Source organism: Mus caroli, unplaced genomic scaffold, assembly GCF_978045245.1.
Source record: "Mus caroli unplaced genomic scaffold, Mus_caroli_1 scaffold_9, whole genome shotgun sequence".
Classification (NCBI taxonomy): Eukaryota; Metazoa; Chordata; class Mammalia; order Rodentia; family Muridae; genus Mus; species Mus caroli.
This window is the reverse complement of record NW_028227264.1, coordinates 129,713,430-129,739,169: the sequence shown is the minus strand read 5'-3', so window position 1 is coordinate 129,739,169 and position 25,740 is coordinate 129,713,430. Positions and strand designations below refer to the sequence as shown.

General features: G+C 36.8%; 2 protein-coding genes across 2 annotated transcripts; both read left to right on the top strand.

The window, feature by feature from the left end:
• Nucleotides 1–717: 717 nt before the first annotated feature.
• Nucleotides 718–1,680, top strand: LOC110288327 (olfactory receptor 10C1-like). The gene has a single exon (XM_021154705.1). It carries the CDS (start codon nucleotides 718–720, stop codon nucleotides 1,678–1,680), a length of 963 nt encoding a protein of 320 aa, XP_021010364.1.
• A 20,563-nt stretch (nucleotides 1,681–22,243) lies between these two features.
• Nucleotides 22,244–23,200, top strand: LOC110288326 (olfactory receptor 6C6-like). The gene has a single exon (XM_021154704.1). The coding sequence runs from the start codon at nucleotides 22,244–22,246 to the stop codon at nucleotides 23,198–23,200; it is 957 nt and encodes a 318-aa protein (XP_021010363.1).
• The last annotated feature ends 2,540 nt before the right edge of the window (nucleotides 23,201–25,740 follow it).

Here is a 25,740-nt window from a genome sequence, read left to right as displayed (position 1 = left end):
TTGCATAAGAAACATGGTTTTGTGGTTGTTTTTGAACACATTCCTCCTGAGAATAACTACACAATATTGGGATATAATCCCTATGGATTTTCATGAAAATAAAAATGCTGCCTTGTGTTGTCATTTAGCATTGTAGAACACTTACAATACCAACAACAAGAAGGAGCTTTTCTTCCTAGGTAGTCATCCCAGCCACAATATCCTGAAAAAGATCATTAGGGTTGAAAAGGATATATGGTTTTTTATGTCTGTGAGTCTTACCTGTTTAACTATTAACATAGTGTATTTAAGCCAGAATTAGTTTGCTAAATAAGTGGCTGGAATACACTTTGTTTCTATTGGATACTTAAATGGAATATTGAGGTGATAGCAGAGGTCAGAAGGTGAGAACATGACACTTTCTTATTTAATTTCCTGTTTTGTAATTGAAACACTTTTATATGTCAACTGTAAAAGAGCGTTGTGTGTTGTGTGTGTTACTAGGTGAAGTTGAATTCTTAATTTAGATGCCATTTTATTCACGTTTCTGAAAAATAGAACAAAATCCACAACAAAAATGTGCATCGATTTGAATGGGTTGTTCTTCTCACAGGAGCCATGAGGTGTAGGTTCTCTTGTTAGCATAGAGATAGTGGGGGAGTTCCTTTGTGGAGAGTAACACTTGTGGCTGCTGAATGTGTACTTTGGGACTATCTGCCTGCTCTGTTGTCTTCACAGATGTCTAACTCTGAGCTCATGAAGAATGGAAGCCTGTCCCTCTGCACTGAATTCACATTGGTGGCCTTTTCTTCTCTAGCAGAGCTGCAGCTTGTCCTCTTTGTTGTGTTCTTGGCTCTCTACTTGTTTACAGTGGGAGGAAACCTCACCATCATCTGTGTGATCTGGACCACACCTTCTCTACACACACCCATGTACTTCTTCCTGGCCAACCTCTCCTTCCTAGAGATGTGCTATATCAGCAGTGTGGTGCCTCAGATGCTGGTGCACCTGCTGGTACAGCTCAAGACCATAAGTGTGGCAGGCTGTGCAGCTCAGATGTATGTATTCACCATCTTGGGGCTGACAGAGTGTTGCCTTCTGGCAACTATGGCTTATGATCGCTTTGTGGCTATTTGTTACCCACTACATTACACTCTGCGGATGGACCCTTCTGTCTGTTTGAAGTTGGCTGGTGCATCTTGGATGACTGGGATCCTGGTAGAATCAGCCCAGACCACCTGGATCTTCACTCTGCCCTTTTGTGGAACAGGAACAATTCAACACTTTTTCTGTGATATCATGCCTGTGGTAAAATTAGCTTGTGTGGATACTTCCCAGAATGAAATTGTGATATTTATTATTTCTTTTATCTTCATTATGAGTCCCTGTCTCTTCATTCTGTGCTCTTATGTCCGCATTATTCTGACCATCTTGAAAATGCCCTCAGCAGCAGGCAGACACAAAGCTTTCTCCACCTGCTCCTCTCATATCCTGGTTGTTTCTCTTTTCTATGGCACTGCCTTGTTCACTTATCTCCAACCCAAGAGTTCACACACCCCAGACACGGACAAGGTTACTGCTCTCATGTACACTGTGGTCACCCCTGCTCTGAATCCTGTTATCTACACTTTGAGGAACAAAGAAGTGAAAGAAGCCTTTCAAAAGGTAACACAGAGGAAACTTCATAGACAAATAGACTAGTTTAGTGTCTGAGGCTGAAATTTTTACCACAGTACAGAGTTTCTCCAACTCCTCATGATTCCTTTATCACATGTTGTTAGTGAAGTGTTTATAGTCCAATAACCAAAAGATGATTAATTTTGTTTCATAGTTTTCAGTGTGAACAACTAAAAAGTAACACAATCATTAATTTATCCATTCAAATATTTTAATGGTACTTGGATTGAACTCAATCTAAGGCAGTGTACTGCTATCAAACTAAATATGGTTCTTTTCTTCTTTTCTTTTTACATGAACTTTCAGATAAATCTTGAACTCACTCTATATCCTTGTTAGGACTTGGATCCATGGTTTTCTCATCTTAGTCTTAAAATCTGGAATTACAAAGCAGCACTAAATTTCGTTTATTTAAATTTATTCAAATTTTCAACTTCAGTGTGTAAATTGTGAGAATATTATAAAGCATAATACAAAATATATTTCCCTTTAGATCTAATAAAATATGGAGTACATTCTTTATACCATGAACATTTGTTTAAAGTTTGATCCTAGAAGGTTGAGAAATCTCATTCCATTGCTCACTGACTCTTGACTAGAATAGATTTATGGAAATAATCTGGAATTTTTGTTTGTGCAAAACATTTGGATTTGAACTTTGGAAATGGTAAATTAAAGTGGAGAGATATAGAAGGTACACTTTCAATAATAAAGTAAAAATAAACTAATGCGATATAATTTATATACCTGTATCTGTTATTCACAATATTCCACATCTAGAATTAACTAAAATGCCAATCTATTGGGCACACCTGTGATGTTTTTTCTTTTTTTTAAAGTTAATTAGGGTAGAAAGACCCAGATGAAATCCAGATCATTTGAAGTTGGAAGGCTCACATTTAATCATACACCTTCTCATGGCATACTATATAAAGGACAAGAAGAAGGAAGCTTTTACCCCTTGTTTGTTTGCCTGGCTCTCCTCCACATTCATTTCTTTACTGACCTTAGAGCCTACTTCTTTGTGATTCTAGTCTCCAGGTGAGACATCCAGCCTTGTAGACTAAGAAGTATTAGATTCTTGAGTTTCTTTTGGGAGGTAGCCATTTTTGATTGGCTGAACTAGAGCCTGTGAGACATTCTTATAAATCAAATATATAAACAGATGCAGAATGCAAATTTAGACTCTCTCTGCATAGTGTCTAGTTGTGGGTCATTGTAGCCTCTCCCATCTATTGCTAGAGGAAGCCTCTCTGATGACAACTGGACAAGGTACCCGTCTATGAATATAATAGCATCCATTTTTTTTTTTTTCCATTTGTGTTTGGCCTAGCCTAGGTATCTGAGCTACCCAGTCTCTGGTTCCTGGCAATCCAGGCAGTGTAGGGTATGGGCTCCCTCTAGTGGTGCAGGTCTCACTTTAAACCAAACATTGCTGGCCACTCCCACAAGTTCTGTACCATCATTCTTCCAGCTCACCTTGCAGGCAGGACAGATTGTAGGTAAAGGGTTTGTGTATGGGTTAGTGTCCAGGTTTCTCTTTCTGCATCCTGCAGAGTATCTCCCACTGTCAATGAGACTAGAACTTAAGGATGAAGGTTCCATGTCTACACCAATTCAACCTCTCTATGTTAAATGAGTTGTATGGAATCCTATTCTATTTCCTCTTCTCAGGGAACGAATCTTCCCCTCTATAACTGTCTCTTTCCCTAACCTCTCTAGTTCTGTGGATTGTAGTAAGACTATCAACTACTTAACAGCTATTATCCAGGTATATGTGAATACATACCATATTTGTCTTTTTGGGTCTGGGTTACCTCATTCAGGATGACTTATTTTTCTACTTGCATCCGTTTGCCTGTAATTTCATGATGTCATTTTTAACACTTGAATAATATGCCATTGTGTAAATCTACCATATTTTATTATTCGTTTTTCAATTGATGAACACGTAGGTTGTTTCTAGTTTCTGGCTATTGTGAATAATGCTGGAATGAACACAGTAGACAAAGTGTCCTTGTAGTAGGGCAGAACAACCTTTGGGTATATACTTCAAAATGTTATAGCTGGATCTTGAGATAGATCAAACCAATTCTACATTTTCTGAGGATCTGCTACACTTATTTCCACAGTGACTGTAGAAGTTTGCACTCCCAACTGCACTGGAGGAGTGTTCCTCACCGTTCACATCTTCACCACCATGAGCTGTCACCTGTTTTATGGATCTTAGCCATTCTGACAAGTATAAAATGAAATCTCAGAGACATTTTGATTTGCATTTCCCTGGTGACTAATAATGTTGATCATTTCTTTAAGCAATTCTTTCTCATACATTTGATATTCCTCTATTGAGAATCTGTTTTTAAAAATACAGATTGGGAAAAACATTGGATAACTTGAAAAGTTCTGACTCCTGGGAAAATGTGGTTATGAATGTCTAATTCTCATGAGAATCTTCATTATCACTTTAAGTTCCAATTTAGGAAACGAGGACATGAAAAGTCCTTACGATTAGGATTGATTTATTTCATATAGCACTGTGGGCAGTACATAGAAAATTATTTAATTCGGGAACCATATAACTATAGTAAAAAGAGAACTTAAACACAAACATCTCCTTGAAAAACAATTGCTAACAAAATTGTCTATAAGCTTGTCTTAGGTGAAAAAATGCAGTATATATTGGGGTTTGTAATCAGGTACATTTAGAGTAGAGTACAATGTCTGTGTTCATATCAGCAACAATTTAGTATAGAGATTCTGGTTCAATTACAACTGTGCTGGTATCTCTATCTCTTTAATGTGTGTGTGTGTGTGTGTGTGTGTGTGTGTGTGTGTCTGTATGTGTCAGGATCCATCTAGGATAAGCTAAAGATAGCAGGTAGCCTTCCTGGCCATCATTTTTAAATTATCTGTGATGGGTGAACTTATGTGCCTAGGTCCCAAAGAGTCCTAATTTCAGGATTGCTTCTTGCAGCTGATATGCCTTTTCTCCCATTATTAAATTAATAAAATAATTTATGGATACTAGCCTACCTTATTGAGTAGATTTTCTGCAGATCAACACTAAAGATGAACTTTCATGAATTAATGCTGTTTAGATGAATTAATGGATTCTGTAGAATTCCTGATTTGATTCAAATAATCTTAGGAAGAAAGTTTTAAGAGCTGGTTTCAGTAGTTTTTCTAGAAAGATGTAATAAAGTTAGAATCAAGAATGAAATATGCCCACTCCTCATTATAGTAAGTACAGGATGCATAATAAAAAACACAATGAGCTTTCATAGTTACACTAACACAAGAAGTAGGCTTGGGACAAGTTTGTGTTCAAGGAAAAACATTCGGGTCAAAGGATTAAACCTCAGGTGTGTACTCTGAAAAGGCAAGACCATATGAAAATGTTGCTTTGAACTTATAATGAACATGTAAAATGAAACACTGCTTTGAACTTGTTATAGATATTTTTCTGTAACTCCCATTTTGTGTAACATTTTATCTATGAGGAAATTTTCTTTTCTTTTCTTTTTAGTTTATTTTTTTCTTTTTTAAAATTTATTTATTTATTTTTAATTAGGTATTTTCTTCATTTACATTTCAAATGCTATCTCAAAAGTCCCCCAGACCCTCCCTCCCTACTCCCCTACCCACCCACTTCCACTTCTTGGCCCTGGCGTTCCCCTGTACTGAGGCATATAAAGTTTGTAAGACCAAGGGGCCTCTCTTTCCACTGATGGCCGACTAGGCCATCTCCTGATACATATGCAGCTAGAGACATGAGCTCTGGGGGTACTGGTTAGTTCATATTGTTGTTCCTCCTATAGGGTTGAAAATCCCTTTAGCTCCTTGGGTTCTTTCTCTAGCTCCTCCATTGGGGGTCCTGTGTTTCATCCAATAGCTGACTGTGAGCATCCATGTCTGTGTTTGCCAGGCACTGGCATAGCCTCACAAGAGACGGCTATATCAAGATCCTTTCAGCAAAATCTTGCTTGTGTATGCAAAGGTGTCAGCGCTTGGAGACTGATTATGGAATGGATCCCCGGGTATGGCAGTCTCTAGATAGTCCATCCTTTCCTCTCAGCTCCAAACTTTGTCTCTGTAACTCCTTCCATGGGTGTTTTGTTTCCAATTCTAAGAAGGGGCAAAGTGTCCACACTTTGGTCTTCGTTCTTCTTGAGTTTCATGTGTTTTGCAAATTGTATCTTGTATCTTGGGTATTCTAAGTTTCTGGGCTAATATCCACTTATCAGTGAGTACATATCATGTGAGTTCTTTTGTGATTGGGTTACCTCACTCAGGATGATGCCCTCCAGGTCCATCCATTTGCCTAGGAATTTCATAAATTTATTTTTTTAATAGCTGAGTAGTACTCCATTGTGTAGATGTACCACATCTTCTGCATCCATTCATCTGTTTAGGGACATCTGAATAATTTTCTAAAGAACTTTTGTCTATAAAAAGGCCAGAGAAAAGAAATAAAGATAGATTGGTGCGGTATAGTTTCATGGCTTGATGAGCTCTACCAATCCATCTATCCATCCACCCATCCATCCATCCATCCATCTATCCAAATGTATATATCTGTGTCAGGAGCCATCTAGGATAAGTTAACGCTATCAGGTGGCCTTTCTGGAGGTAATGCACTGTTTTATCATGGTCTACTATGGGTGAATTCAATGGCAAATTTGCAAAGAGACTTCATTTAGAATTGCTTTATACAACTGATATGACTTTCCTATCATTACTAAATTAATATAATAATCCCTGGGCATTAGCCCATCCTATTGATCAGATTCTCTGCAGGTCAATAGAAAGATGAATTTTCATGAATTAATGCTGCTTAGACAAATTAATGATTCTAGAGAATTTCTGATTTGATTTAAATAATTTTAGGAAGAAAGTTTTAAGAGAGGGTTTTAGTTAGTTGCATTGCTAGAAAGATGTAACAAAGTTAGAATCAAGAATAGAATGTGCCCACTCCTCATAATAGTAAGTATAGGCTACATAATAAGAAATACAATGAGTTTTCATAATTACTTTAACAAGAGAAATAGACTTGGGACAAATTTTTCTACAAGGAAAAACATTTGGGTCCAAGGATATAGCCATAGATGTGCACTCTGATAAGGCAAGGCCATGTAAAAGCTGTTACTTTGAATTTCTAATGAGCATATAGAATCAAATGCTGCTTTGAAGATTCTTCTGTAACTCCCATTTTATGTAACATTTTATCTATGAGGTAATTTTCTAAATAACTGTTGTCTAATAATGTATAAAAAGGCCAGATAAAAGAAATAAAATTGTTGATTGAATGGTTTGGCTTGTGGAGCTCTGCCCTATTTATCCATCCATCTATTCTTCCATCCATCCATCCATCCATCCATCCATCCATCCATCCATCCATCCATTCATCATCCAATATATATGTCTGTTTGTTTATATGTACATGTGTAGGTATATGTATGTATGTAAGCATGCATGAATACTTGTGGAGTGTATTAGACAGGTGGTTGGGACCAACAAAAATGTGAATGTATTAATATGTAAATGAGAATGTGAATGAAAATGTAAATGTATATGTGAATGTATATGTGTCTATGCATATTTGCCTGTATAAAATATCTTAATTCTTTTCCTTTTCTTCCTCTAAGGTTCACAAAGAGTTAACCAGATTAACCAGAGAGGATTTGGGGTTCCTGGACAGAGAAGAGAGCATTGCAATAATATTTTTTACTTAATTCCCCACTGCTAGGAAACAGGTGTTAATTGCCCACACCAGTGGTTTTTAACCATAGAATAAATAAGAATATTTTTAGGACTTTTTAGAAGTTATCAGTAAGTATTCAGTATAGTTAGAGAGCTAGAAGGCCAGAGAACATCTGTCTTTAAGCTACTTCTACATATAACTGTGTCCTGCTTCAAACCATTCTAGGTCAGGCTGGCTCACAGCATGTCAGTTTGTTTATATGTACATATGTAGGTATGCATGCATGAATACTTTGAAGTTGATTGAGACAGATAGTCAGGCCTGAGCTGAGTGTGCATGTGTGAATGTATATATGTCTGTGCAAATTTGGCTGTTTAAAGGATTTTTTTTCCTCTCTTCTCTGGTTCACAGTTAGCCAGCCAGGCCAGTGAAGGGCTTCTAGCTGCAGCCTGGCCAGAAAAGGGAGCACTCGCAATAAATATTTTACCTAATCTCCTGCTGTTAAGCAAAAGGAGATGATAGTCCCTCTGAAGCCATAGGCTTCTGGCCCCAGTATGCTGTAGTAGAACTAAGAATCAAAAGGAGTAAATATCACTAATACTAAGCAACCTTTAACTTGCAAACCAAGTTTTGTTTCCTACTGATGATGCCCTGCCAAATCCTCTACCTACCAAAGAGAACCACAGATGCTCCTCTGAACAGGTTTTGTGTGTGTGTGTGTGTTTCAGATAAATGTTTGTACTTTTTAGAATTTTTACACAGTTACTTGGGATTCATAAAGATAAAAACATTTGCAAAATGTTGGGAGTGACTTTGTTTGAATGGTAACTGCCTTGTCAGCCATAAGTGCTTACTTATAAAGTCTTGGCCTTAGTGGAAAAGTATTAGCTTAGTTGAGATTTCTGTGGGAAAAAGTTGAGGCCTCTATGGGAAAGTACAACCCCCAGTTAATAACAAATAGCTATAGATCTTGTGGACAGGTACCTAGCAACCTATTCTGTTCTATTTCTCCTGCTGAACTTTTACCTAGCCAATATCCTGCTTTTGGGAATAGGTGCATTCTCCCAGAAATAAAGTCATCCTGCATCATTCCCCTCCCCATACTCTGCTTCTGTGGGCATAAAACCTGCCTGGAAATAATAAAAATTTGACAGCTTGAACAATCAGACTTGCTGTCCATCCTTGTGTTTCTCACCCTTCATTCTCTCCATAGGTGAGAATGAAGGTTCCTCAGACCCTGTACGACTGTCCTGTGGGTCAGGACAGCAAAAGTTAAAAAAAAAAAAAAGATATTGCCATGTTTTGATTAACTTTAAACTTTAACTCAGAGAAAAGATGATTAAGACTTTTGACTGCATTAATAATTACAACTATTTTTTTCCATTTTGATAAACCTGATACTCATAATGGGTGATATGACTAAATGAAAGCTCATTCATAGATTTGACTTCAATGTGAATTCTACTTTCTATTATAATAATTGTCCAATCAATGGTATATGTGATTTAAGTTGGATAAATGAATGACCTTAGATATATAAATCCTTACATCTTTCCATTGAGGTAATCTTTGTACATATGTGAAACTTCATGACTATCTGGATGTGTGGAAATGCACAAAAAAAGTAAGGATCTGGATCCTGTGCCACAGCACTCCATATGCAAATACTGCCCAGGAGTGCTGACATGCCTGTGAGCACAGGTAAGACCACACCACTTCTGCTCTGAGAGACAGTCACCCACTAGCCTGCCTCCCCCAGAGTCCTCAAGTCACAGTAACTGAGGAGCAGCCTGGGACAACGTCCTTTCAGTTTTGGCCTGCCCCAGGATCTGTCCCTGTGCTGCAGTCCCCACTACCAGAATACCACCAGGAGAGAGCTGTACTCCCAGGAATGCTAAAACACTTGTGAGCACAGATAAGACCACCACTTCTGCTCAGATTCCTGGACTAAGAGTGACACGCTCAAGCCATGAGAACACAGTGACCAATGAACAGCCAGGGACAGGATCCTTCCAGTTTCTGTTTGCACCCTGGAGCTCACGCTGTGCCACAGCTTTCCATAAAGAAATTCCTCCCAGAAAGAACTGGTCTCCCGGGAGTACTGACACACAGGCTTGCAGGGGGGATAAGCCACAGTCAGAGACAGCAAGACCAGCTAACACCAGAGATAAACAGATGGCGAGAGGCAAGGGCAAAAACGTAAGCAACAGAAACCAAGGCTAGTTGGTGCAGGGTGCCAGCCCTAGCATGGGGTGTTTCTTTTTCTTTTCTGTTCTTCTTGAGGCAGTGGAGGGGGAAGATGGTAGGTGGAGGTAAGACATTGTCTTACAAGATTCTAGGGTAAACTTTGTCTTGTGAGTTTTTGGGGTAAGACTGTGTCTTATGAGAAATTTAAAGTTGCTGTATAATAAAAAGTTTACTCATTTAAATTAAAGTTACTATGCTATTGTAGCTGACCTGCCTTTTGTGATCCTCTGAGGCCAGAAACTGCAGTGTCTGGCACTTAGCACCCCATCCTAAAACAGCAGGATTAATTGCTAGAGCCTGTTCCCTATTATCCAGATGGCTCTTGCTTGTCAGGCTAGGAGGAAGTTTGGAGCGATAAACTTCCATTGAACCAGGAGAAGAGAATAACACTCCAGAAGGAAAAACTTCTACATAAGCAAATATGCATAATCTCATATAAATTCATATTCAGCTTCATTCATGCTCATTTATTCATTTTCATTCAAACCCACTGGGCCCAGCTTACATGCATTCTCACAAATACATACTTATACACACACATGTATACATTCTTACAATTACATACTTACACACACAACCTTATTTACATATGTGTATGGAGTAAAAGACCAAGCACTGGTGCAGAAAGAACTCATTCTGGATGAAAAATGCGCTCTAATCTTTATTATATAGAGAAAGAAAAGGTTACCTTTTTAATGCTAAATGAATTAAACCCATGTTTGTAAGAAAGAAGCTTTGTTTCTTTTAATAAGACTAAACCTGTCTTGTCCTTACCAGGGACCTGTTCTGTCCCATGGTAAGAAGAAGTCTGCTTGCTCCTTCTGCTCTCTGCAACATCTTCTTTTTTTCCTCTTTCCCTCTGCATTCTGCACATTGCTGTCTTAGTATTTTACCTATAATTTCTAAGTTACTCCACTCTGTATTCTTCTTCTAATCTAAAAAGTGTTCTGTCTAAAAACTTCTCAGCTCAGTTCCTCTCTCATCTCAGTTCTTCTCACCTCCGTTCCGCTCACCCTAGTCCCTCGGTTCTGACTCTTTGTCCTTAGCCTTAAATATCATTCAGAATACATGATCACATGTTAAAGAGTTCACCAAAAGTTCACACAGAAAATCAAATCATAAATTGAAATAGAAGTTTACAGCAGAGAGTGTTTACATGCATATCCATTAGGAGTGATTATCTAGCTAAACATCCATCACCTATCTCAGAGCCACAGGTTCACCGAAGGTTTAAAACCATAACTAAATTATAAGTGAAGGTTATTATAGATAAACCCAGTCAATATTTTATTTTCTGTCCTAGAACCTTTAATAAATTGTTAGTTCCCTTTTTATGATCTTTGGTTAATTGTTTTATAACCTCTTAGAATGTGCTCTGAATAGGAGAAAGTCTGGATACCATCTAAGAGCAATTAACTAGTAATACTTGAGAGACTGGCAGAGTTCTCAATGAAGCTTTGATTATCAGAAAAGAACCTAATAGCAGTCCCATTATAAAAAAAGCTTAATAATCACAGATATAATTTTAGGAATTCTTATAAGATCATCATTAAGACTTAAGTCATCTATTAGTCTATATAGCATCACTACAAGATAGTACATCTTTGTGGATCTGTTCCAAAGAGATGTGCTACTAAGTGATAGTTATATATGTTTAATAATAACAGGAAAAGCGTATTAATAGCAGGAATCTTTTCTGAATGAGTCCCTCACAGCCTTGCTTAATGAGGGCTCACCTGTCGAAGATTATACAATAATCTGAGGTAGCCCACTTCACAATGATCACCTGCTATCTATTAGCTTGTCCCATTATGACTCCTGACAATTTGGCATCGTCAGAACCCAATTCTCCCACCACAGCAAACCTGGATACCCCAACATACAAGAAAAGCAAGACTGATTTAAAAATCACTTCTTATGATGATGATAGAGGACTTTAAAAAGGACACAAATAACTCCCTTAAGGAAATTCAGAATAATTTCTTTACACAGGTAAACAGGAAGAAGCCCTTAAAGAAACACACACACACACACACACACACACACACACACACACACACACACAAAAATCCCTTAAAGAATTACAGGAAAACAAAACCAAACAGATGAAGGAAGTGAACAAAACCAGGATCTAAAAATGGAAATAGAAACAATAAAGAAATAACAAAGGGAGGCAACCCTGGAGATAGAAAACCTAGGAAAGATCAGGAGTCATAGATACAAACATCACCAACAGAAATCAAGATACAGAAGAGAGAATCTCAGATGCAGAAGATACCCTAGAAAATATTGACACAACAGTCAAACAAAATGCAAAATGCAGAGAGCTCCTAATCCAAAATATCCAGGAAATTCAGGACCTAATGAGAAGACCAAACCTAAGGATAAAAGGTATAGAAGAGAGCAAAGATTTGCAAGTTAAAGGGCCAGGAAATATCTTCAACAAATTTGTAGAAGAAAACTTCCCTAACCTAAAGAAAGAGATGCCTATAAACATACAAAAAGTCTACAGAACTCCAAATAGAGTGGAACAGAAAAAAAATTCTTCCTGTCATGAAATAGCCAAAATACCAAATGCACAAAACAAAACAAAACAAAAAAATATTAAAAGCAGTAAAAGAAAAAGGTCAATAACTAACATATAAAGGGAGACCTATCAGAATTACAGCAGACTTGTCACCAGAGACTATGAAAGCCAGAAGATCCTGGGAAGATGTCATACAGACCCTAAGAGAACACAAATGCAAGCCCAGGCTACTATAACCAGCAAAACTCTCAATTACCATACATGGAAAAACCAAGATATTCCAGGAAAAAAAATGAAATTTACATAGTATCTTTCCACATATCCAGCCCTACGAAGGATAATAGATGGAAAACTCCAGCACGAGGAGGGAAACTACACCCTAGAAAAAGCAAGAAAGTAATCTTCATTCAACAAACCCAAAAGAAGATACCCACACAAACATAATTCTACCTCTAGCAACAAAAATAACAGAAAGCAACAATCACTATTCCTTAATATCTCTTAACATCAATGGACTCAATACCCCAATAAAAAGACCTAGACTAACAGACTGGATATGTAAACAGGATCCAACACTTTGCTGCATGCAGGAAATACACTTCAGTATCAAAGACAGTCACTACCTCAGTGAAAACCCTGGAAAACAATTTTCCAAGCAAATGGTTCCAAGAAACAATCTGAAGTAGCCATTCTAATGTCAGATAAAATCCGCTTTCAACTGGAAGTCATCAAAAAAGACAAGGAGGGTCAATTCATACACATCAAAGGAAAAACCTACCAAGGAGGATACTTAATTCTGAACATCTATGCTCAAATGCAAGGGCAACCATATTCATAAAAGAAAGTTTACTAAAGCACAAAGCACACTTTGCACCTCACACAGTGGGAGTCTTCAACAGCCCACTCACATCAATGGAGAGATCATTGAAACACAAACTAACCAGAGACACAGGAAAACTAACAGAAGGTATGGACCAAGTGGATTTAATAGATTATCTATAGAACATTTTGTCCTAAAACAAAACAATATGACTTTTTCTTAGCACCCCAGGGTACCTTCTACAAAATTGGCCACATAATAAGTCAAAAAACAGGCTACAACAGATACAAGAAGATTGAAATAATCCCATGCATCTTATCAGATCACCATGGACTAAGGCTGCTCTTCAATAGCAACAAAAATAAGAGAAAGTCCACATACTCATGGAATCTGGACAACACCCTACTCAGTGATAACTTGGTCAAGGAAGAAATAAAGAAAACAATTCAAGACTTTTTAGAATTTAATGAAAATGAAGGCACTCCTTACCTAGACTTGTGGGACACAATGAAAGCAGTGCTAAAAGGCAAACTCATAGCTCTGAGTGCCTCCAAAAACAAACTGGAAACAGCATACACTGGCAGCTTGACAGCACACCTGAAAGCTCTAGAACAACAAGAAGCCAATACACCCAAGAGGAGTAGATCACAGGAAATAATCAAACTCAGGGCTGAAGTCAACCAAGTACAAACAAAATGAGCTATACAAAGAATCAACCAAACCAGGAGCTGGTTCTTTGAAAAAATCAACAAGATAAACCCTTAGCCAGAGTAACCAGAGGGCACAGAGACAGCATCCACATTAACAAAAACAGAACTGGAAAGGGAGACATATGAAAAGAAACTGAGAAAATTTTTAAAAATCATAAGATCTTACTACAAAAGGGTATATTCAACAAAACTGGAAAATCTGGATGAAATGGACAATTTTCTAGACAGATACCAAATACCAAAGTTAAATCAGAATGAGATAAACCATGTAAATAGTCCCATATCCCCTAAAGAAATAGAAGCAGTCATTCTGCCAACCTCCAAATGCCCAGAACCAGATGGGTTTAGTGCAGAATTCTATCAGAGCTTTAAAGAAGACATAATACCATTACTCTTCAAATTATTCCACAAAATAGCAACAGAAGGAACACCACCCAATTCATTCTGTGGAGTCACAGTTACACCAATATAAAAACCACACAAAGACCCAACAAAGAAAGAGAACTTCAGACCAATTTCCCTTATGAGTATCGATGCAAAAATACACAATGACATTCTTGCAAACCAAATCCAAGAACGCGTCAAAATGATCATTCACAGTGATCAAGTAAGCTTCATCCCAGGGATATAGGCATGGTTCAGGATACAGAAATCCATCTCACTCAGGATGTTATCCTCTAGATCCATCCATTTGCCTGAGAATTTCATCAATTCATTGTTTTTAATAGCTGAGTATTATTCCATTGTGTAAATGTACCACATTTTCTGTATCACATTTTTTATTGAAGGACATCTGGATTCTTACCAGCTTCTGGCTATTATAAATAAGGCTGCTATGAACATAGTGGAGCATGTGTCCTTATTGCATGTTAGACCATCTTCTGGGTATATACCCAGGAGTGGTATTGCTGGATCTTCCAGTAGAACTATGTCCAAATTTCTGAGGAACTGCCAAACTGATTTCCAGAGTGTTTGTAACAGCTTGCAATCCCACCAAAAATGGAGGAGTGTTCCTCTTTCTCCACATCCTCACCAACACCTGCTGAGTTTTTTATCTTAGCCATTCTGACTGGTATGCGGTGGAATCTCAGGGTTGTTTTGATTGGCATTTCCCTAATGACTAGGGATGTTGAACATTTCTTTTTAGGTGCTTCTCAGCCATTCACTATTCCTCAAGTATCAGTAGAAGCTTGGAATAACCAAGATACAATTCACAGACCACATGAAACTCAAGAGAAAGGAAGACCAATGTGTGGACAATTTGATCCTTTTTAGAAGGGGGAACAAAATACCCATGGAAGGAGTTACAAAGTGTGGAGCAGACACTGAAGGAATGACCATCCAGAGACTACCCAACCTGGGGATCCATCCCATATACAATCACCAAACCCAGACACTATTGTGGATACCAACAAGTGCTTGGTGACAGGAGCCTGACATAACTGTCTACTGAGAGGCTCAGCCAGTGCCTGACAAATATAGAAGTAGATGCTCATAGCCATCCATTGGATTGAGCACAGGGTCCCCAATGAAGGAGCTAGAGAAAGTACCCAAGGGGTTGAAGAGGTTAGCAGCCCCATAGGAGGAACAACAATATGAACTAACCAGTACCGTCAGATCTCCCAGGGACTAAACCACCAACAAAAGAGTACACATGGTGGGATTCATGGCTCTAGCTGCATATGTAGCAGAGGATAGGCTGGTCAGTCATCAATGGTAGGAGAGGCCCTTGGTCTTATGAAGGCCCTATGCCCCAATGTAGGGTAATGCCAGGGTAAAGAATTGGGAGTGGGTGGGTTGGTGAGTAGGGGGATGTGGGAGAGAATAGTGGGAGGGGGGTCCTCGGAGGGGAAACCAGGAAAGAGGATACCATTTGAAATGTAAATAAAGAAAATATCTAATAAATAAAAAGAAACCCATCAATGTAATCCACTACATAAGCAAACTCAAAGGAAAAAAAATGATCATTTCATTAGATGCTGAAAAAATATTTGATAAAATTCAGTATCCCTCCATTTTAAAAGTCTTGTAATGATCAAGAATTCAAGGCATATACCTAGACCTAGTAAAAGCAATATACAACAGAACAGTAGCCAATAGCAAGTTAAATGTTGAGAAACTTGAAGCAATCCCACTAAAATCAGGGACTAGACAAGACTGCCCACTATCCCTAGTATTTAATATAGTACTAGGATTTCTAGCTAGAACAACTAGATGACAAAAGGAGATCAAATGGATTCAAATTGGAAAGGAAGGAGTCAAAATATCACTATTTGCAGATGATATGATCATACACTTATGTGACCCCAAAATTCCACTAGAGAATTCCTAAAGCTGATAAACAACTTCAGCAAAGTGGCTGGATATGAAATTAATTCAAACAAATCAGTAGTCTTCCTCTACTCAAACGATAAACAGGCTGAGAAAAAAATTACAGAAATAACACCATTCACAATAGTCACAAATAATATAAAATATTTGGTGTGACTTTAACAAAACAAGTGAACGATCTTTATGACAAGAACCTCAAGTCTCTTAAGAAAGAAATTGAAGAAGACCTCAGAAGATGGAAAGATCTCCAATGCTCATGGATTGGCAGAATTGACATAGTCAAACTGATCATATTGCCAAAGCAATCTACAGATTCAGTGCAATCCTCATAAAAATTCCAACTCAATTCTTCACAGAGTTAGAAAGAGCAACTTTCAAATTAATTTGGAATAACAAAAACCCCAGGACAGTAAAAACTATTCTCAACAATAAAAGAACATCTGTGGGAATCACCATCTCTGACCTCCAGCTGTACTATAGAGCAATAGTGATATAAACTGCATGGTATTAGTGACAGGCAGGTAGATCAATGGAGAAAAATTGAAGACCCAGAAATGAAACCACACACCTATGGTCACTATAGAGGTCTGCAACCTCTCTTAGAAATAACATATGCAGTAGAAGTTGTAAATACTTACCATAATATCCTTAAGGCAAAAGAAAATAATGTCATAGAATGCCATGTCCTTCATGAAAATGTAAGCATCTATGTGTCTGATGATGAGGATCCTAGGTAAGAAAATTTCCCAAGAGTATTACTTTTAATACTAGGTGTCCAAATTACTAGCTATGTAAATTTAAGCATTTTTTTCATTAATAATGACTTTTCAATATATATAGGTATCTATATATACTTGTTAATACCTCTCTTTGCTTCTCCTGGCTTCCTCAGCTTGCTTTCTTATCGAACCCAAGACTACCAGCCCAGGGATGGTACCACCCAAAAGGAGCCCTTCTCCCTTGATCATCAACCAAGATAATGTACCACAGCTAGATCTCATGGAGGCACTTCCACCACTGAAGCTCCTTTGTCTGTGATAGCTCCAGAGTGTGTCAAGTTGACACACAAAATCAGCCAGTACACCCACACTCCTACCAGCTGCAGATTTCCATTCATTCTCCTAGCCCTCTAGCCATCTCCTGTCTCTCCCCACACCTGATCCTGAACCTGCCCCCTCCCCCATTCTACTTCCAATGCCCTCTCTTATCTAGTTCTTTCACTCCATTTTATTCTCTCTTCTAAGTGAGATTCAAGCATTCTCCCTTGAACCTTTCTTCTTGTTTAGCTTCTTTGATCTATGGAGTCTACTGAGAGTATCCTGTACTTTGTGGCTAATATCCATTTATAAGTGAGAATATACGATGTATCATAGTTAGGGTTTTCTTGCTGTGAAGTGACACCATAATCAAGGCTACTCTTATAAAGGATATTTAGTTGGGGCTGGCTTACAGGTTCAGAGGTTCAATCCATTATCATCAAAGTGCAATGGTAGTGTCCAGGTAAACATGAGGCTGGAGGAGCTAAAAATTCTATACCTTCATTCAAACCTTGACAGGACAAGACTGCTTCCATGTGGTTAGAGGGAAGGTATCACTATGCACCCATACAGTGATACACTTTCCCATCAAGGCCACACCTACTCCAACAAGGCCATGCATCCTGATAGTGTCACTTCCTGGGTCAAGCATGCTTAAACTATCACATTCTACTACCTGGCACCCATAGGCTTGTTCAAACATATAAGTCTATGGGGCACATACCTAGACATAGCACAATATAAAATTTATTTAGTCTAACTTCCAAAATCCCCATAGTCTATAACAGTCTAAACTAATGTTAAAAGTTCCAAGTCTCTTCTAAGATTCATTCAATCACTTAACTGTAATCTCCAGAGGAATACAAAAAACCTGTTGGGCAAACTCCAAACTATCAGAAGAGGCCAATATTGGGTACCACCAGTGCCCAGTTCCTGTGTCCAACTCTATGTACACCTGCCTCAGTTTACCTTGTGGTATTGAAGCTGGGTAGAAAAATGGAAAAATAAACATTGTTTGCAGTTCAAAGAGCCAATTTCTTGATAGGCAAGTTTGGTTGCAAGTGTGCTTCTTTCCTAAAATTGACCTTTTTGAGAATACTGCACATTTGGAAAGACAGTATATAAGTATTCTAAAGAAAAGCTGAAAGGAACACCTATAATTAGCAGTGGTTACATTATCTCCACAATGAACACAGAAAGCTAGAAGAGCATGAATAACCAAACCAATAGTAACAAATTGACTGTAGGTTGATAAAATAAAAGGGGATGAACTAAACAGTATTAAAAGAAAATATGGGGCTGGAGAAATGGTTCATTAGTTAAGAGCAATTGCTGTTCTTCCAGAGGTCTTGAGCTCAATTCCCAGCACCCTCATGGTGGCTCACATCTATCTATAACTGTAGTCCCATGGGATCCAACGACCTCTTGGTATGCAGACATACTTGCAGACAAACGAGTATACACACACACACACACACACACACACACACACACACATACATATATGTTTGTATAATAAATATGTATAATATTTATAAATAATATAAGTATATTTAATGTATTTATGTTTATATTGATATATTATATATTATATTCTCCATTGTATATTTATTATATAATTATAGATAAGATACATAATTTATAAATTATAAGTATATAACATATAGATAGAAAATATAAATATAAATGCACATATAAGATATGAAAAGTACATTTTAAAGAAAATGCATGTGAATTTCTTCATTGGTTAAATATAAGAAAAATATTTCTAACTACCCATATTTCAAGCAGGAAGGTAAAGATATGTACATGATAAGCATTCAATTGTTGTAGCAATCTATTAATATTTTAGAAGCAATATTAAGAGTAGTAAAAGAAATATCGGGAGTATATACACAAGCATACAAGTCTATTTTTACAAAAAGCACTTTTGTATCATACAATTTGGCAATCCCTCAGGAAATGATGTTCTTGTATCTCAGTTACCCTGAGGATTATTCATTCTTGTGAGGTTTTACTATAGAACACTAGGAAATCTTCCACCGTCTCAAAAGGCAGTAAATTTTTATATAGTCATGTATGCCAAATTCTACAAGCTTATAACACAGGTTAATAATAAGCTTATAACAAGCTTATTCTCACAGGTGAACTGTAGTCAACTGTAGAGTAGAGGGTGATGTGATTTATTTTCATATCAACATGAGATAAATCAGTTAGCAATAATAGCTCTAAGAGGACATTTGTTCAATCACTGTATTTTGAAGTAGAATGAGGTGCTAAGGGAGGTGAGTGGATCATCAATGCTCTTGTGTGAAGAGATTCACACAAGGATGTTGGGCTGGCTTATGTGCAGAAAGCTTACTCAAATCTGCACATACAACTTATTGAAAAAGCTGCAGAACAGTCATAGGGTTAGTGCTTTTTCCAATTTCATTTGGTTTGCAGATAGGGGTGAAATAGTAGTCAATACAAGCACTATCTAAAATGAAAGTCTGACTTTTAAAAAATATTCTGTAACATTTCATCTAATGAACATAATTATTATTATTTATAATAATAATTATTTATTAATAAATTATTAGCATTTATTAGCTTGTGGTATTTTAGTCTGTAGGTTATTTTTTTTCCACCATGAGAATACATGGTAATGTTATTGTTGAGGAAGGACAAATCAGTGGTTTGGTGTGATGGAATCCATTACATGATTGTGCCATGCTGTCAACATGCAGTGTTATCATCGAGATGACCTATGTAAACAGGAACATTTTATAATGTTTCATGACATTTAATGTAAACCTGTGAATTGTATATTCTTCATCCAACAGTTTCATGGCTTAAATGACATGACACATGAGGGAAATTCCACATATTATTTTCAAAGAACACATGTTTGAACTATCACTATTTTTTGATTTACTTAAGTTTATTTGTCTAGGATATTGTCTATCTTAAGTTCCTTTTATATCCAAAAGTTTTATTCTTCTAAAAACTATGAGACTATCGTTGGAAAGGCATTTAATTTTCAATTTTTATTTAGTTCTTTGTATTTTTATATGTTCTGCTTTTAGGAAATAGTTTATGAATTAGAAGTTAAAAGATTGGAAATATTATTGTTAATATCTTCAACACAGAAGATATAATTTTTACAGTGTCCATTTTTAATTGATTTGACCATTTTTTAGTAATAGCAAAAACAATCAAGAAAAAGTTTTTTTTCCTTGAATGTTTTAATAAACCTCTTTTTCTTGGTAAAAATTTAATGAACATTTAACAAAGATGCTTAAAACTAACTTCCCTGCAGTAAGATTTTATATAAAAGTAAATATGAAAGAGTATCCTAGAGAAAGGATCAGCCCTGAAAACTGGATCTTATTAGAAGAAAAATTTGTAACATAGCTTTTAATAAGAAGATTTAAAGTTCATTCAAAAACTTTTATGGTGCTGAATTTTCAAAGCTATAACTTGAAAGCTCTAGTTCTTATTTTTGACCTTTTGGTATAAATACAACCTTGAATATATTTTTATATTTAAAGTTATTTGCCTCATTGTAGAACAGTAAAATATTAGTTTTGCATATGTAATGGTCAATGAAGTCAAGGTTTTATTTATTTAATTGCCAGGTGAACTGACATCTCAATTTTATTATTTTGATAAGATATCTGTATATCTAAAATTCATCTCAACCATCACCCACCAACTGTGAGCTTAAAATTTGACATACTCTCTTCTTTTCCTCTAGATTTTCTCTTTTTCTGACAAAATATAATCATGTTCTTGTAATTTAAGTAATGAGCAGAGCTAGACATTAGTAACAAATATTTTAAAATATATATTTATGTAATTTCTTCTTTATTATTATTTATACATTTGTAGATATAGTTTTGATATTTTGATTTTTGTAACATTTTTTCTTAATTAAAAAATATATTTATGGGCTGCCATGTATTTTTTCTTCACATTTCTTTTACCATAACCCAAAGGAACTTTAATATTTCTCTGCTTCCATTATATTTATTATAGCTCTTTGAAAAATTCTATATATTGTAAGCACTAATAAGGAGATCAACTATCTCTACTCCCTGTATAATCATTAAAGTGATTAATAATGAAATGTAATGCGTAGGAAGTGGCACCTCTGGGAAGTGCCATCAAAGAGCGGCGTTAGAAATATTCAAAAGAATACAATATTAAAATTATTCCTTGTGTTACTCTAAACTATCTGAAACACCATTTCATAAACCACAAAGGAATTTATGAGTTGGGACAGAGGCTCTGTAACCCAGTTATTGCTTTGAATTGCCTAGCATGGACAAAGCCCCATGTGCAGAACCTCAAACAGAAAGCACATGACTGGTATATTGACCATTCTGATTACTGACTTGATTTAGGTGTGTTTTGGTATGTATGTACTTTTTTAATGCCAAATTTAGATAACTTTTACTGGGCAATTTCATAATATTTAAATTCCAAGTTTTATATGTTTCCTAATTAATCATATAAATTAAAGAATTAGAACTATATTTATGGGAAAAATCTTTTTAGAATGCTTAAAATAAAGCAATAAACATCCAGAGATACAAAATATGTGTTGTCCAAACAAATTCAACTGCAAAACAAGAGGTGGATTGGAATATGTATGTTAAACATCATTTTTCTAATTATCACACACACACACACACACACACACACACACTAATTATCACTTTTATTCTTTACTGACAGATTTCTCATTCACAGATGACAATAATAGGAAGCCTTTCAGGATAACATTGTTTATTGGAGGTTTAGCTGATGACACATCCTTGAGGGGTAATCACTATAACACTAACCATAGAAGATGCTGCTTATTTTATATTAAAGTAGAAAGTATCTTTGTTGTAATAAAGCCTTCTTTGAAATGTCCTATTCCATTACATGTATTCTAAAATGGTAGTTTTTGTGGCCAATAGGAACAATCAATTAATTGGCAATTAACTTGAGATATTAACAAAACTGAGTATGTATGATTGCACTAGTATCTCAGAATTCAGAAAATCATGGTAATGTAATGTAGGGCATGTTCAAAGAGTGACTTGAATGTTGATTTCTGAAAATATAAGTGCATTTATTAAACATGAATATAGAATTTTTATAACTGAGAATGAAGAAATATTTTTCGTAGGTGTGATATTAATTAAATATTTTGTGTAGATTTGTTAGGAAACAAGAGAAATGAAGAACCAGTCTGTGGAGGTAGTGTTCGTTTTGCTTGGACTGACAGGTGACCCTCAGCTACAAATTCTGATTTTCCTGTTTCTGTTTTTCAATTACATCTTGAGCCTGATGGGAAATTTAGTGATCATCCTTCTCACCCTGCTGGATCCTCACCTCAAGACTCCAATGTACTTCTTCCTCAGGAATTTCTCCTTCTTAGAAATTGCATTCACTACAGTCTGCATTCCCAGATTCCTCACAAGCATTCTTTTAGGAGAGAAAATGATTTTGTATAATGCTTGTGTGGCTCAGTTATTCTTCTTTTTTCTACTAGGGGCCACAGAGTTCTACCTCCTGGCTGCCATGTCCTATGATCGCTATGTAGCCATCTGCAGACCACTGCACTACCCCATCATCATGAATAGCAAAGTATGTCACCTACTTGTCCTCAGTTCCTGGGTAACTGGGTTCTTTGTCATCTTACCCCCTTTGCTCTTGGGACTCAAACTGGATTTCTGTGCTTCCAAAACTGTTGATCACTTCCTTTGTGACACTTCTGTCCTGCAGTTGTCTTGCACAGACACACGGTTAATAGAATTGATGGCTTTTGCCTTAGCTATAATGACACTTATCATTACCTTGATCTTAGTGCTTTTCTCCTACACACTCATCATCAAAACCATCCTAAAGTTCCCTTCAGCTCAACAAAGGAAAAAGGCCTTTTCCACCTGCTCCTCACACATGGTTGTTGTCTCCATTACTTATGGGAGTTGTATCTTCATGTATGTTAAAACCTCAGCCAAGGAGAGAGTGACCTTAAATAAAGGAATAGCTGTGCTCAACACCTCTGTGGCCCCTCTGCTAAACCCTTTCATTTACACCCTGAGGAACCAGCAGGTGAAGGAAGCTTTCAAAAATGTGTTTCTTAGATTTTGTTCTTTTAAAAACTATGAGACAAGATTTAGACATCAATAATATGTGGCTGAAACATGAACTACTCTCAAATGTATTATTTGTGATCTAAACCAATTCAGCCATTGAATGTATTAATCATTTGTTTGCTAAGCCTACGTGAGTGTTTCTCTGTTTTTCTTTTAGTACATCTTCCTAACTGAGAGGTGAAAGTGCTTTCTCAAAACCAGAATCTTAAATTATATGTTTATGTATATGTTTATGTATATGTTTACAGAGAATTGTCATAAATTTCTATGTATTAAATGTTTGTTCAACCTAAACTTGCTAGATTTATCAAGTTAATTAAGCTATTTTGCATGGCTTACTTATAAAAGACATAGAACATGATTATAATGTAACATAATTGGATTGTCATAGAAGGTAGAAAATTTAGTAATTTGAAAAATAAATTAAAAAAGAAAACACTACTTCCAGTGGACCCTAAAAACTGAAACACATGAGTCCTATGATGAATGACATAAAATATGCTGTAATTGGTAAATTGTTGTAAATATTCTCCTGCAAAAATGTGCTGAGAATATAGCTTAATTTGATGAGTTTTGTTTAAAATAATTAAACTTGGAGTTTTGTACTAATTATTTTATTGGTTTATAACTTATAAATGCCCATTTATAACTTTTAAATGTTGAAGGGGATTATAACCCAAGAAAGATATTCCAATTGTTCTTTATTTGTACCTTGGTTTGGAGAATTTCTATTAAACTAAAATCAGCAAATAAAATGTCTATCAATTCTGATCATGTCAATTTTCACAAATTTAACTATGTATTTTAAAACACAACTGCAAAATAATTTTAAACCTATGTACTGCACAAGTGTCCATACCTGAGTCCCTAGCAGGTCTCACAACAAATTGTTCCTTCTGCTTATTCTAGTCACTCTGTACCACTACCCATCTCCATCTGAGAATATTTGATAATTGCACATTAGTCTCACCTTTCTGGACTCAAAGGAAAGGAACTGAAGGGAAGGGAAGGGGAGGGGAGGGGAGAGGAAGGAAGAGGAGGGAAGAAAAGGCAAAGCACTTTTGGTAGTGTCTGCTCTTTGCCTTTTCCAATTTACATAGTACAGTTTCCCATGCTTCTCCATGAATCTGTTCAGACCTTCTGTAGCAGTATAAATATTGTGTTATTATTTTTTTGTGGTAGTTTGGTTGAAACCTTTAACAACATATTTTTTATTGGATTTTTTAAATTTACATTTCAAATGTTATCCCCTTTCCAGGTCTCCCCCCTGAAACCCCCTATCCCACCCCTCATGCCCTCCCTCCCCCTGACACTATGAGGGTGCTCCCCTACCCACCTACCCACTCCTCCCTTCCTGCTCTGGCATTCCCCTACACTGCAGCATCGAACCCTCACAGGGCCAGGGGCTACTCCTCCCACTGATGTCCAGCAAGGCTATGGCTTGGTTGGACCACTGTGTTCTTATAACAATAAACATTCCTCCCTTTGTTTTAATAGTTTGCCAATTTCATTCCCTGAGCAACCAACCCACAGGGCTGAATCATTACTTCAGTTTAAGTGAAAATATGAAGAGCAAACTCCATTTAATAAAAGCCCCTGTCTTTCCAGTGTGCCATGAAAAAAAGAACACATGCTCACTAAGAATCAACTTATGATTAAAAAAACAAACTGAAACAAAAACAGTTCCATTATATCTTGGGAATTCCATTCTCAGGGCAGAGAAGCTAATGAAATTTTCCTTAGTTAATATTTGAGAATGCTGAATAAGGTACATTGCACATTCTCTTGCTTTTTTTAGGTCCCACCTCAGCTGGAAATCAGGACTCAGTTTGTTTAAATGTCTTGCACTGTATTCCAATATTTGACCTCCAACCAGGTAAGCTGCCTGTCGACCTCCTTTTTCTCTGTTCCACCGGATCCAAACTCAGTCCCATTCCCATCTCTGCAGCAGAATACCTTAGGCAGCCTTCCCTGTCTTCCTGCTCCAGTTCCCTGTGGATTTCACAGATCTTCTACTTCTAACCTTTCCCTCCCAACTTGTTGAATTGTTCCAGACCCCTTGCTAACCCGAAGGCCACCCATTCAAAGGTAAAAGGTAGACTGAAGGCAGAATAACACCTATCCTACTGCTCCTGAAATCCAGTAGTCCAGTCTCATCCAAAACTCTGTAGCTGGAAACCTGCTGTGATCTCACTTTCCTCTTTGACCCCACCCCCAAGGGAACACAGATTTTCTCCTCTAACATTCCTTCCCCCATCTCATCCTAGCATCCCAGTCTCCAACACCAGCAGGTATTTCCTGTAAACCCACCCACCTGAATGGGTCAAAAAGAAGGCAACACAGAGCAATCACACTTTTCAAAAATTCAGAGAGGAAATGGAATCCAAGGAACAAAATACGCACCCTACCTAGTCAAATACAGAAATCTGAATCTAAACCTATAATTGTCTCAAATCAAGCTGCTAAGATGTCAGTGGAAAAAAAAAAACAATCAATAACAACCAGGAACATATATCTCCACTAGTACCCAGCTATCCTACCACAACACACCTTGGATATTTCAGTATAACTGAA